This window comes from Indicator indicator, chromosome 6 (genome assembly GCF_027791375.1).
Source record: "Indicator indicator isolate 239-I01 chromosome 6, UM_Iind_1.1, whole genome shotgun sequence".
Lineage (NCBI taxonomy): Eukaryota > Metazoa > Chordata > Aves > Piciformes > Indicatoridae > Indicator > Indicator indicator.
In genome coordinates, this window is record NC_072015.1 from 18,466,704 (window position 1) to 18,481,601 (window position 14,898).

The following is a 14,898-nucleotide window of genomic DNA, read 5'->3' on the forward strand; positions in this document are numbered from 1 at the left end:
GATGATTATCTATATACAGAGCTTTGGTTATAGTCACAGGATATAGTAACTTAGATGCTAAGGGGCCTCTCTCTACAGAACACAAACTATTCCAAAGCCCTAAATAACGTGCCAGCCTGACGTGATTCATCGTTGCTCTCTTTGATGAGATCACCACATGCTATTGCAGAGCAGAAGTGTCAGTGCCACAGCCCAAATTTTATGGTTCAAGACACAACAATGCTTTCACTCAGAAAATTTGTAGTCTTTGCCAACTGCAAACGGGAGCAAAGACATACCAGTCACATGTTGCAACCTTTCCAGCAAACTCAGCTCCACTTGCACTATTTCAGTTTCATTTCCAGTCATGTCATTTTGCAAACGGACATAGGAAAAAGGGTAACAGTCAAAACAGGCAAGCTGTATCAATAAGTTAAATTCAAATTTTCTTGAAACAGTAGCGGTCTCAGAGTACCAAATGGGATCATATAAGACTATATACCTAAAAATGTTTGGCTTAGAAAAATTGCATTTATTCATTTTGCACCCATGCTCCCCAGAGTCGGTTTTTCAGAACATTCAAAAGGCAGCACTGCACTAGTATGTGCTCTACCCTTTCAGTCATTACACTTTTCACATCAAATATGTTAACTTGCCTTTAAATCAATGCATCTCCTGAATTTTTTATACATCTGCTTCTTGTATTCTTTTTTTTTTTCTTTTGCCTACATTTAGAATCATAGAACTGTCGAGGCTGGAAGAGACCTTTGAACAGGCAGCTGCTCGCCTAGAGCTCACAGTCCCAACACTCCTGATAAGCTACCACCAGTAAACCATGTCCCTAAGCACCACATCCATGCATCTTTCAAATACCCCCAGGGATGGTGCTCCCCCACCTCCCTGGGCACCCCATTCCAATGGTTGATAACTCTTCCTGTGAAGAAATTTTTCTTAATACCCAACCTGAACCTCCCCTGGCACAACCCAACACTGTTTCCTCTTGTCCTGTCACTTGTTGCATGCAAGAAGAGACTAACCCCCACCTCTCTCCAACTTCCTTTCAGCTAATTAGTTGTAGAGAGCAATGAGGTCTCCCTTCAGCCTCTTCTTCTCCAGACTAAACTACTCCATTTTCCTCAGCTTTTCCACACAAGACTTTTGTTTGAGGCCCTTCACCAGCTTAGTTGCTCTTCTTTGGACATGCTTCAGCACTTCAGTGTCCTTCGTGTAGTGAGGGGCCCAAAACTGAGCACAGTACTAGAGATGTGGCCTCACCAGGGCTGAGTAGAGGGGGACAATCACATCCCTAGACCTGCTGGCCACACTATTCCTGACACAAGCCAGAATACCATTTGCGTTATTGGCCACCTGAGCATACTGCTGGCTTATATTCAGCTGGCCATCAATCAACACCCCCAGGTCCTTCTTCTCCTAGCAGCTCTTCAGCCACTCTTCTCCAAGCCTGTGATGCTGCACAGGGTTGTGCAGCACTCAGCACTTCACCTTATTGAACCTCATACTGTTTGCCTCAGTCTATCTCTCCAGTCTGTCCAGGTCTCTCTGCAGAGCCTTGCTACCCTCCAGCAGATAAACACAGCCACCCAACTTGGTGTCGTCTGCAAATTTGCTGAGGGTGCACTTGATCCCCTCATCCAAATCATTGATAGAGATGTTAAACAGAACTAGGCCCAGTACTGAGCCCTGGGGAACACCACTTCTAACTTGCTGTGAGCTGGATTTAACTCCATTCACCACAAGTTTCTGGCTGGCCACTCCACCAGCTCTTTACCCAACATAGTGTGTGCCTGTCCAAGCCATGAGTAGCCAGTTTCTCCAGGATGATGCTGTGGAAAGTATGTTGAAGGCTTACTAAAGTCAGGGTTAGGTAATACTGACAGCCTTTCCCTCATCCACCAGGTGAGTCACCTTGTCATAGAAGGAGATCAGATTGGTCAAAAAAAATTGCCTTTCATGAACCCATGCTGACTGGGCCAAATCATCTTCTTGTCTGTGCAACACATGACATCACTCATGGTGTTCTGCTCCATGTCCTTTCCTGGCACTGAGCAACTTCCAGTTACTGATTATGTTTCAGGGTGAAGAACCACATGAGGAAGAGAAATTTTAAAGAGATAGATCGGTAAGGTCACAATCTCTAACTTTTTTTTTTTCCCTTTTTTTAGTACTGTTATCTACCTACCTGATATGCTGATGGGCTCATTCACTGCCCTAACTTTCAAGAGAAGGTTTGCAATTATTTAACCTTTTCTGGTTTTACCAGGAGTTAATCAATTAGTGCAAATGATGAATGCTCATTAGTTACCAATATATTGCTTTATTTCTTGGTAGCAAATTAAGGCTTTATAGTGACGTTTGTACAGTACAGACCAATTTCAACATTAGAAACCTTAAAAACCTTGTAGTACTATTCACTCAATTTACCATAACCAGAAAAGTAGCTTTATCTTTTTGTAATAAACAGTTAAATGTAACTAATGAGGCCTTATATTTCATGAGTGCAAATGGCTCAAAATCCCACCATCCTCAGGAAAGGGCTTAACATTTCATTGTCCTTGGGGCCATTTGAGATAAAGGATAAACAGAGAGTATAGCTGCCTCAAATAAAATATACTGTATTACTTGCTGGAGAAAATTCTCTAGTTTTAAAAATACAGGAACATGATAGCAACTGGCCAAAGGATGGTATCAACCCCTATTAGTCACTGACCAGTAATAGTAGCAATGACAAATTTATTTCCCATGGCCCTCTTTGCTTTAGTACAATCTGAATTATAATTCAGAGTTGATGACATCCTGTATGTTGAGCAACTCAAAATCAGAGAACACACATAAATTACAGGAATTTTTGCAGCAGCAGGATAAGTTCCCTCTGAAGGAACATGTCCAAATCATTGCTTCCTCAGCTGTTGTGTATATTTCTTAAGCATATGGATTTTCAATTCATATCAATGATTTTATTAGTGTTGTCTGGAGATGATGGAACTAGTGCTTATGAAAACCAGGCTTCCCTTCTTGTGTTCTCTACCAAGATGTTTATAGCTTTTGAGCTGAATGTATGAATTCATCTGTCAGTCAGGTGCAGGGGGTCTGCCTGTAAATATCATCATCCCTAACACGTCTGGCTTTCAGATCTGAGCATTACATGTGAAAACGCAGAGAAACAGCTGCTAGAAAATGGTGAAGAAAGTAATCATGAAATGGCCACACGCTCTAGGGAAGGAGGCAATGAGATGGGGGAACCTCCAAATCACTGGGTGACCATGAGAATACAGGGGGTTCCCAGTGTCACAGGGCAACATTGGCAGTTTAATTCCTGTTGAACAGCAGCTGTTTCTCCAGCCTAAGGGAACACACACAGACAAGGTTTCACAAAATCTAAATCTAATTTGAATAACACTCTAAGGCCCTCTGTCCCCAGGGGAGGTATTGAGCATCAGGCTGATATCTCTGAAATCTTGAGATCAGCCATCTCTCCCTTGAACAGGAAGGCCACAGAAAAGGGTCAGGTTTCTCATGTGTGTGAGAGCACATACTGAATTTGCCTCAATGCACGTGGTTTGCTCAAGGAGTGTCAGCTGCAATGATGCCATGGCTGCTGAAGAGATACAGTGAAGGAACAAAGAGTTTCTGGCAACAGTCCCAACAGCACAGCAGTTGGGACTGCTCTGTGCAAGCTGCTCCACAACACCTCAAGAGAGTCCCCAGTGTACTACAGTGTTGTCTCAGCTTGTTTCAGAATTACAGCAGCTTCTCAGGATGATTTGCTGGCTTTTCCCTGCCAGGTCACCAATATCTCATCTGTTTTCCTTCACCCAGGTGAATATGTCATTGCATAGCAGAAGTCCCTATCTACTAGCAGACAGTGGTACTACACATGCAGAATAGGGTAGATTTCTAAATGAAGGCAAGTAGTGATGACCTGGAGATGGGCTTTCTGAGAGAATTCATGCATGGGCACAATCTCCAGATTCATTCAACAGCATGTTCAGCAATAGCCAGTAGATCTTGTTCTGCCTCAGTCAAGTACATTTAAGAATATTACCCAGTATTTCCTGAGGGACTACAATGGATGACTACCATAGAACAACTAGTTGGAGACAAGGGGATGCTTTACCAGCCATACTGGAAGAAGTTGGAGAACACAGACACATATTTGCATAGTCAGCTTCATGAGCTCAGCTGGAATTCAGATGTATTTGACACAGCTTAGTGACATTTCCAAAGGAGGGATTATGTGCTATTTCCTTTGGAGGCAGCTAGTGTAGCCTGGGACAAGGTCAGGGCTGTTATGAAAATGCACCCCCCTGTGGATGTTGAGCACTCATTGCTTTTGCATTAAGGTAGCCTCTCCATGGAGACCTACCACATGTTAAAAAGTGATCATACAGAAACCAGACAAATTAGTCCTCTAGAAACCTCCTTCACCCACAACATAAAAGGAAAGCTGATTCCTGTGAGCTATAGAAAAGTCAGCATTACTGAATATGGGAGCACATGTTTATACATCAGTGGTTTTAATACTGCATTGTAATGATAGGTGTGGGGTGTCCTTTCAGAAGAAGGCAGGGTTGGTGTGCTCTATAATACAGCGTTTGCAATGCCGCTTAACAAATCGCAGAGCATCCACAGTGACATCACAGTCCTGCACATTCAACATCTGCAGGTCAAAACAGTTGGCAGCTACAATCTGCAGGCCCTGCCCAGTGATACTCTCACACGATTTCAAGCTCAGGCGCTTCAGGTTGAAGCAGTTGAGGGCTAGAAACTCCAGGCCGGTGTCTGAGACCAGAGGGCACTTGCCAATATCTAGTGATTTGAGTTTTGTGCAATTTTTGGCAAGGTACTCCACACCATGGTCCGTGATGCCCTCGCAGCCCCGCGCGTTGAGGTAGCGCAGCTTGCTGCAGTATTTGGCTATGTAACGGATGCCCACATCTGTGATACGGCCGCAGTGAGCAATGCTAAGGTATCGGAGACGCGACTCCAGCTTGGCAATCTCCCGCATGCCGAAGTCACTGACGAAGCGGCAGTCACTCACACTCAGTTCCTTAATGGATGTGCAGTAAATCATCAGGTAGCGGAGACCCTCGTCGGTGATGCGGACACAGCGGCGCAGGTACAGGTGGGTCAGTTGAGTGCAGTGCACGGCAATGGTGTGCAGTCCTTCATCCTCCAGGACGAAGCAGTCTGTCATGTCCAAGTAGCGAATGGAGATTTGTTTCCCATGCAAGGGAGACAGCTTGATGGAGGCTTCGCGTGTCAAACTGATGCATGTTACCTTGGAGCAGCCTACATGGAAAAACACAGTGAATTTAAGCAAGCAGTAAAACCAGATCAGACTGCAAGACTAGAAAGGTGGGCATGAAATTGTGTGCTGTATGTGATGTAGATATCTTCATGTTCCCAGAGCAGAGTCATCCTGACTGATTTGTCTGGATTCGCTGTGATGCATCTCTACATCAGAGGAAATAATGAACTACACTAAAGTCAGAGAGGTTGATTTGAGATTCTGAGCACAGGCAAAGCAACAGATCAATTTTTGTCCATATCCAAAATGTAAAATGACAGTCCTAGGTTTATCTAGGGATGGCCTATAACCCATAACTGCAATGTAAATCCAGTGCCAGTTTGAGAAAACGGTACTGCATGACAACCAATGCAGCATTTTAATCAGGGGCAGTCTCATGGCTGACTGGTTGAATTTGTAAACAAACATCAGAGGCCTTTTTACCATCCAACCCCATTATAAAAAAGACAAACCCCACCCACCCTCCAAGAAGCATTTGGAGAGCAGATGTGAATCCAGCCCCAAGCCTGCAGCATGGGAAGGATGCAAAACCTAAGGAGAATGGGGAGAGTCAGCAGGAGTCAAGACTGGCCAGAGCATGGGAAGACACGGACAGATGCAGAAAAGAACTGTTTCAAGTGAGAAAGTCTGGCCATAAATGGACATAACTAGACTAGAAGAGAAACACCAGACCTTGCCAGGAAAGATAAAGAACTAGATTAAAGGGGAAAACATGCTCACAGGATTCCCTATTTTTAACCTCCACTCTGTGTATGGTAGTGAATGAAAGCTTTCTTTGGAAAGTGCTGTTTCTGCTCTAGTGCAAACTGGCAGCCTCAAGCTCCTGAAGGGAAATTCTTATCTGTGCCAAGTTCAGCTAGGCACATTACATTGGCGTAGCCAGGAACAGCTGCAAGGAGTAAGGGAGGATTTACCTGTTGGTGATCACGGTCCAACTATTTTAGCCATAAATGTCTACTCAGACAAATTCTGCAGTTTATGTCTGAAGAGATGCCCTCAGATAGGGAGAAAAAGAGCTTTTCTGTATTGGTGAAACATTAGCCAACAGGGATGAAGTGACCCATGAAAAGCCAGAAAAGTTAGGATGATAGCCTTAGAGCTCCATGTATCAGAAACGCTGACAGACCTTGTAGTCTGGAAATAAAGAGCATGACAACGTGTTGAGACCACCTCAAAAATGAGACCATGTCTAAAGTGAATGACCCAAACCCATACCACTGGATACAACAGCTTCTCATTCAGAGGCTTAGTGGAAGGTATGAGTATACTTCAGAGCTTAAAAATAACAAAAGGAAAAAAATCCGCAGACAATTCAGACGGATCACAAAAATGCTGTTAAGAAGTATGAGATATGGATTTCAAACAGTTCACCACCTGCAATTAGATTTCTACAATAATAGTCTGATATTGCAGCTGGGTCTTTAATTTAGGCTTCAAATTTATTTGAACAGATGCAAATTTACCTTAGTCCTCACACAATGAAACAGGCAAATTGTCCACAGGTCATGCAGAATCTCTGGGACCTTGAAGCAAAGTACTTTGTTCAACGAATAACATCTTCATAAAACTGAATGCTGCTCTTTCCTCTTCAGACTGTGTTGCAGATCCATCCATGTTATGGTGCAATCTTTGGAAATACATTTCCCTTCAAATAAGTACTATACACATGCCCAATAATGCAAAGCAAGTTTTCTAAAGGGAAGCAGTACAGTGCTAATGGTATAAAAATTTCACCTCTAATATGTTCTTTGGATATAAAATGCAGCACAGTAGTTCCCATCCTTGCGCTGGATTTCCACAGAAGATAGCACCTAGCCAGATTTCTGCTGGACTTGATGTGGCTCTCTCTATTGCATTTCCCTGAGGAGGTTGCTGGATTAAGAAGTTAAGCCTGGTTATTTCCCATGCTGACTATAATTTGATTTTAAAATCTAGCTAACTAATAATGAGGCGTCCACAAAGCCAAGGAGAATGTTCCGTCAAGAAAGGAGAATGCTTTAATAACCACAATCAGAAAGCAAATAGGTCAGAAGTCTCAAGAAGGGTTGGAGTCACATTAGTGTGTGATCACTGCTTCAACAAACTCAGCATCACCTAGCCTAGTTATTTTGGCTACAGTGTAAAATATTTAATAGGAAGGATATTCCAAATAATTTCACCAGAAAGAGTCCATGTTGATACAGAACTGTCTGAATCTTAGGCAAAATGACAGGTTCCTGGATCTGCAAAATTTTTTGTCCTAAATAATAAAAAAATGTAAACCCCAAAGCTCTTTTAGCAGGATTTTCCATAAAGTATAACTGATTTTTTGAAGGGAGGAGAAACTGACAAACAGATTGAAAAAAAAAAATGTTGGCTAGTGTGTTAGATAATAACCTGCAGTCAGGCTCAACCAACTTCTAGAGATATCTCAGACCTGCTCACAAAGTGGATGTTGAAAGTGTCAGAACTTACATTGTGGAAAACTCTTACAGTTAATACAAACATCTGTTTTTGACATTTAAGATTTTGGTGTTATTGCTGCCAAGTAAGCATCCAAGGGGGAGAGTTATTCAACTATATGTACAACTGTGAACACTTCCAAAACATGCTCCAAAATCACCCACATCAGAATGAAAAAACATGGACTCAAAACAAGACCCCTGGAGATAAATTATCCTCAATTCATATGCAGGCACAGGCAGAAAAAGACATGTTTGAACCCAAACCACTCTGATTTCTAAGCATGTTCAAACCCAGGATTTTTCCTTCACCTGTTTCAAAAAGAAAGGACAGCTAGAAAAATGTGAGATTAAAATTAGCTTCCTGTCCTGTTGATGAAAAAAAAATTCAAGGATAGCAGGTATTTCACTTGCCTTCTACACACTTTGGATGAAACTGAGGAGCTCCTAGGGACAGACACCATCTTCTAGGTCTGCAAGTAACAGGCTTTGCAGAAAACACAGATGGAGACAGACCCCAAAAGAATTTATTTCAAGATGTGGTATCATCTTTTCATTTACTCAACTTTTGGAAAAGTCGTATCTATCAGTAAGACCAATGCATTTTCAGCCACCTACCAGCCCCCAAGTGCACCCAGAGTGTCAGCTAACAGACTGGTGTGCCAGGGCAGTTCACTCTCAGCTCAGCAATGCTATTTGTCCTATCTCTTCAGGCCTAGCATACTTAAGCCACTCAACTGTCCATAACACCCTAGAGGACGTAGGAAGAAAAGCATAAATATGCTGGAGATACAGCCAACCTTCAAAGTGATATGTAGGTATAAATCACACGGGCACAGACATTTTCTCCTGGTGTTGAAGATGCTTCAGCCTGAAAGTGTGTCCAGAACTAATGTCAGTATGTACCAACAATAAGAAATTTATATGCAAGCTCATTGTGAATAGATTCCATGGGACAGGACTTTCTTATCACCTGGTGGTTTATCATTCTGATTTGTTGCTATTTGTTTTGATAACTCAGATAAAAAAAAAAAGGCAGAAAAAGAGAACACAAATCAGTGTAGACCAGCCTTGGAAAAAGTCCGTTTATGTGAGGACCAGTGACTCACTGGCATTGCCTCCTATTCTCACATCATCCTGCTTATTGCCATTAGCACCTTTGCAATGGCAAACCTGGTCCAGATGGTTAATAATAACATTAGGCTGATAACAGTGAGATTAAAAAAAATATAAGTATTGAACACCAAATTTACCTCAGTACTCTGTTTGGCTACAACCTTTCCACTAAGTGCCAATCTATTTGTAGAGAGGAAATTCTGTGTGGCTGATCTTGAGAAAAATCATCTTGTTTCCCCAGAACAGGTCTTATGAAAATAGTTTAAAATATTTCTGCTGATCTAATCAGCTGCAGTGATACATTGTAACTGGGTGAAAGGAAAAGCAGAAAGTCACTCAGCAAATATATACACTATTTAAAAAAAAATCAAATAAAAAAATCCAAGCCAGCTAAATCTGGTTAAAATAGCTCTGGAAACAAGAGGACCTTGAAGTTTAGCTAGGGATAACAACAAAAGCCTAGCACTGATTCTGAGCTCCTCCTCAAGTTACATATTAAAAAAAAAAGGAAAAAAAGAAATTATATTTTTCTGAGGTAACGAACCTTCACCACATGAAGGCCTGTTCCTTCTGGTGCTTGGATGACAGCCAGCTGAGAGGTAGAGTGAGACAGATTGGAGGTGGTGAGCGGACCATGGCAACAATTTGCCCTGTAACTAGCCTTCACCATATGAGGGCTAGTTAGCACTGAATGCAATGTAGGCCCTTGCAGAGGTGCTTTGCGCAAAAATCTGTGAGTACTCTTCATGCTACTTGAGTGGACCATCTCTGCTAGCTTGTCTCCGCTGGAGACAACTTAGAAGTGGTACTGACATTTGGGGCACTGAGATTCTAGAGGTGCCTGCATCACTGGTACCCTGTTGGGAGACTAGCTTTCCTATTTCAAAAGACAACACAGAAAGTGAAAGTGTGCAGTTGTGGAGTCATGGGTTTGACAAGCATGAGACTTTTAGAATTAAAGGCACCTATCTTGAGGTATTTCCTGTTACCTGACACATCCAGATGTTCCAGGTTTGGGCACAGTGACACGACATCAAAGATTGCTTCATTGGAGATGTTGTAGCAGCCAGACACCTCCAGCCTCCTCAGTTCTGGACAGCACTGGGCAATGGTGTAGAGTCCTCTGTCTGTGAGCCGCCTGCAGCCACTAACAATTACTGTCTCCAACATGAGACATACGTTGGGTGTATCCTGACAAAGCCTTCGGGTCAGCACTTTAAGAGCCCTGTCTACATTGATTGTCTCACCAGTCAGGCGAATAGTCCTCCAAAGGCGGGGGTCCCAAGCAAGGTTGTACCAGCGGCGGCACACGTGGGCACAGCGGCACAGCTGGTTGGTAGGCAGGAAGGAGAATATCTGGATCATGGAGTGGTCAGGCAGGCGGTCTATGTTGGCCTGCTCCTTCTGGTGCTTGGATGCCAGCCGGATAAGAGGATGGGTGAGACGGGTTGGAGGTGGTGAGTGGACCATGGCAACAGTTTCCCCAGTGACTGAGGATGAAGATGTGGATGACGCTCTGCCATTTTGGAAACCAGGGGAATTTGGTGGAAATATTAATGCTGGACTGGGTGTGCTGAGTGTCCGCATGCTCAGGTCGGAGTCTGAAAGACAAAACACATTGAGTGGAGTAAGCAGTGGACAGATGCAGATCTTTGCATAGCACCGCACTCTGCCCATCCACTTGCTAGTGGAGCATGATGGACTTTGGAATGTGGAGGGTTAAGCAGTCACTTTTACCAGAAAGAGTGAGGAAACACATATTTTAAATATTTATCTTAGAGTAACCTCTGAAAACCCTACCTTAGTGTTGGGTACATGAGAAAGATGCACCCCTATCTGTGCTATCAAAGGTATGCTAGCAAAGGTCTGAGCCCTGTAGTGGAAATGGCAGCAGAAGTCCTGGGATTTTAATTCTTCATACCCTCAATTAAACACTGCAAAAATGAGTACATTTCAGTCACAGGGTTTTTTTTGAATAGAGAGTAATTGCTCATAACCTGGGCATTACCTACACAGCTGTGAGCTGTTAGGGTAGGAATATGGTGGTCCTTCATCCCTCAGCTCCTTCAGCCAAGAAAGGAGGCCAAAGAAGAGCTCGCAAGGCAAATACTACTTCCTTCACCACACCTCTGAAAAACACAGCCCTGTACGCATATTTTCATGTATCACTAAAAAAACTAATTTTTCATTCTTGCAAACTGGAACTCAGCAGTTCAATCAAGAGCCCAGTGACGCAGTTCTTGAAGGAAGGCTGGCTGCCTCTCATCATCTGCACGCAGAAAACAATCCTTTCCAATGGACTAAAGTATACTTCAGTTGATTGGAAAACAAAACAAAAGTCCAGAAAAGTAAGTGGCAAAGAAACAGTTTAAACTGTTACAGAGCTGTTGCATGATCTTTTTGCTAGGGATGATTATCACACTGGAAACAGTCAACCCCCCAAAACCCACAAACCAAATTTGCTACTTCTTTACTTTCTTTATTTCTCTTTACGGGCAAAAAGCACTCACAAAAATGAAAGGCCTCTGCTACTATGAAAGGTTTTCTTTCCTGTTTTCCCTCTGTGCTGACATTGCTGTCTATGAGTCATTTCCACTCTTCCTCCCAGCTCTCCAAGAAAAGCCAGTAAAAGACAGGAAGACAACTAGGCTATAATTTTGATAGTGAAGAAAATGCCATTGGCAATACATTTAGAGACCCTGAGATGATTCAGTACTATGTTGCACAAGATGCAATCAGCACATGAGAGATGAATGCTGCTGCTGAGAACATGCTTTCTGTCTCTGACCTCTCAATAAAAATTCTTTACGAAGGACTGCACCATTCAGAGGTGAATACAGGGACCACAATTCAGTGCCCATTGGAATAATGAATATCAAAAACCCCACAAGAATGGTGATTTTAGAACACCAAGCTCTCCTCCACGTCTTCTGTTATCACTTCAGTGTTCAATCATTTCATGGAAGTATGCAAAGCCATTCCTTAAGTAACACCAATTGTACAACTCTGTGATTGTGACAGCATAGACACAGGCTAAGCAGCGTAGAGTCATTAATTTATTCAACAAACTTAACAAAATATGGGTTTAGACAGAGTTTTTACATGTAGTACATTTTGATCAATGTATTACACATTTTACTTAGCCAAGCACAGGCATGGTGTGATTTCACTAATTACAATGCAACAGTAACAACACCACAGGCTTTCATTTTCACAGTGAGAAGGGCAAGGGAAAGGGGCACAACTATTTAGCTGAAGAACCCTAGACACAAAGTCCAGCAGCTTGACCAAGTTCACCCAGTTCAGTTGCAGAGAGATCAAAATCACCATTTCATACAGTGAAGGAAAAACCTATACTGCCCAGCTCCTTCCCTCTTCCTCCTCCATATCTCATTTTTACTTAGAAACTCAACTATTTCAGCAGCTGATAGGAAAAACATTTTCATCAACACTTCTGAGTCTGTGTTCTAGCTACATGGACTTAACCCTGGAATTTGTGTATTTTTGAGTAAGAACTGTATCTTCATGCAGACTGTTTTTTGTAGACACCCTATTCCCTTTCAAGACCTTCTAATACGTGTCAGCTATTGCAAATAATTGCATTGAAGAGTGTTATTTGCAAAGTATCTGGTATATTCTGGCATTTTTTAAATGAAATTTGCAGCTGTAAAGAAAAAAACCCAAAACACCAGCAGCGGCCAGGCTGCTGCAGGCAAGTACTGACTTCACTGACCACTTAGGCAACAGTCATCTGGATTAATTTTTGCAAGGAGTTACCATATGTTCAACCTCTCTTATATTACCACCAAACCAATGGCAGTGGTTGAAAAAATGCAGATAATGTGACAAACTTGGAGCCTTCACATTTTCCTCTTTTCTTGAGATTTTAACACAAGGATAGTTCTAATACAAAAGTATACACATTTTTTTCAAGTGCTAGATGTGTCTTCCACTATTTGATACTGCAAATTCCTCTCATTTCCTTATTTTTAATTTGCTTGTTTGTTTGTTGTTTTCACAAACCAGCACAAAACAGGAACACAAATGAATTAAATAAAACCCATAGAACAAACATTTATTTCTACATCACAAAACAGACTGAACAAAAATCAAGGTTTCATGTTTTAACATCTGCTGTAAACAATTTTTAGTACTGAGGGAATGATTACCTTCTGCAATACATTCTCCAAGTATATTTTGAAAACAAACATTTAGTCAGTTATTGTTAGCAACACCTGAAAACCTCTGTAGGGTTACATTCTTCCCTCCTTTTCATTCCTACTTAAGTATAAAAAACACATCTCTGGTGATCAAAGCACCAAACTAATACAGGTAAGTCTCTACTCCTTTTGGTTTAAAAGTGTCATTCCTTTATCACTCCTGGGCACTCTGTGAATAATCAATACCTTAGACATTCTGGATCACACTGTATTACCAAAATGTGTTTTTTAACTTAGACCTAGAGCTAAAAAATGTTTGACCTTCTGATTCATGAGTACACTCCATTCTTGCTTCATGCTTTCTTTAATTTTCTCATTAGTACAGCAGTTCCAGATGCACATCCCGTTTTTCCTTTGCTTTCAATTTTGAAGGTGCATCATTTGAAACTTTCTCCCTCCACCTTTGAGCACAGACTTCCAGACAGACACTTACACAGGCATATGCAGGCACCTTGTCTCTCCCCCCTAAGTATTTTGGAAAAAGACAGTAGTGCTGTAATTATGTTTAAACAAGAGAGTGTGTTACTGGTCTGATGAGCCCTTAATGCAATATGCTCTCTGACAGGAAGTTTGCTGGTAACTCAGCTGACCTCTGTACCTCTAGAGGTATTCCCACTTTCTATTCATTGTACACCCCTAAGGGGAAAGAATACAATATCAGGTTAGTCCAGGAGCTTTTTGCCAGTAAAAACTTGCAAAGCTCTTTGCTAGCTTTTAAAGCTTCAGCAGAACACTTGGTCTATTGCACATTTCCTAGTCTTTTCAAAGTATTGTTGGAGGGACTTCCTATAGCACTATCTGAATCTCTAAGAGTTTTCCTTTGGATTTTGTTCTTCACTATTATATTGAGTGCTGGCTAACAGGCTGAGTTAATTTGAGACAAGGCAACTTAACGACAGTGTACCATTAATAAATATGACCCTGCAAGTGCAAATGAAGGTACTGATTGCAGATCTTAATACACATCTTTACACATTCATGCTCTATGCAAGAATCTGTTTTCCTGACAAATCCAGTTGTTTACAAGCCTGAAATGCAGCTTTACATTTTGATGATCTTAGAAAGTAAAACAACAAATTACAAAGCAGCCCTGTGTTTCCTTCCCTACAACGCCTTTTGCCCCTTTTCCAATGACCAATCCTTTGTGCAAGATGCTTTTTATTAAATCTTTGCTTGGGCTCTAAAAATTGTTTGTTGATGTAAGAGAGAATTTCTTAACAATCTTTAAAGAAATCTCAAAAGATGCATGCCAGAAAGAGAACTATAAAAGCTGACACAGAGGGAGAAAATGCACTGGAGGGAGTTTTCTTACTCTGTTAGGAATCTGGTTTATTTTAAAGGGTTTGGTTTTTTCCCAATTTTGTTTCTCAATTAATATACATCAGGGGAAAAGAAGCCTTCAAATATATATGATTTAAACCAAGATCTAGTCTCTGTTCTTGACAACAGTATGCAGTCTCTGATTTCAGAACCAGAGAGAAAAAAAAAAAGGGTAGTATTTTGTCATAACACAAAACATGGAACACTTAATGTTCAGACCCCAGCATGGGCTTTTTAATACTGAACCATAATCCATGCTTAAAGCATGACTCCATTTGTGACTCCATTCAACTGCATCTTTCACTACAGTACTGCAGGTGTAGGGTTTTTTTTCAGAGTCAGGCCTGTACAGAGCTCCTAAAGTTATCAATAGTAAAACAAAAATGTTGGTAAATATCTGTTGTGGTTTAAGGGTTAACTGGTGGGCAGGTGGGAACCTGACCCTGGTAGGAGTCACCAGTCATGTTATTCCCTCCCCTTTCCTGCCTGTGGA

The 14,898-nt window shown here is 41.7% G+C and overlaps 1 protein-coding gene across 1 annotated transcript in view; it reads right to left on the reverse strand.

Moving 5' to 3' along the window:
• Nucleotides 1–4,552: 4,552 nt before the first annotated feature.
• The window catches only part of FBXL7 (F-box and leucine rich repeat protein 7), a 103,025-nt gene continuing 92,679 nt past the window's right edge, over nucleotides 4,553–14,898 (reverse strand). Inside the window, exons 2-3 of the mRNA XM_054381913.1 lie at nucleotides 9,855–10,466; nucleotides 4,553–5,289 (exon numbers count right to left, since the gene is read on the reverse strand). Coding sequence (XP_054237888.1) covers nucleotides 4,553–5,289; nucleotides 9,855–10,452 — 1,335 coding nt within the window. The 5' untranslated portion in view covers nucleotides 10,453–10,466. The remainder of the gene's footprint in view (nucleotides 5,290–9,854; nucleotides 10,467–14,898) is intronic.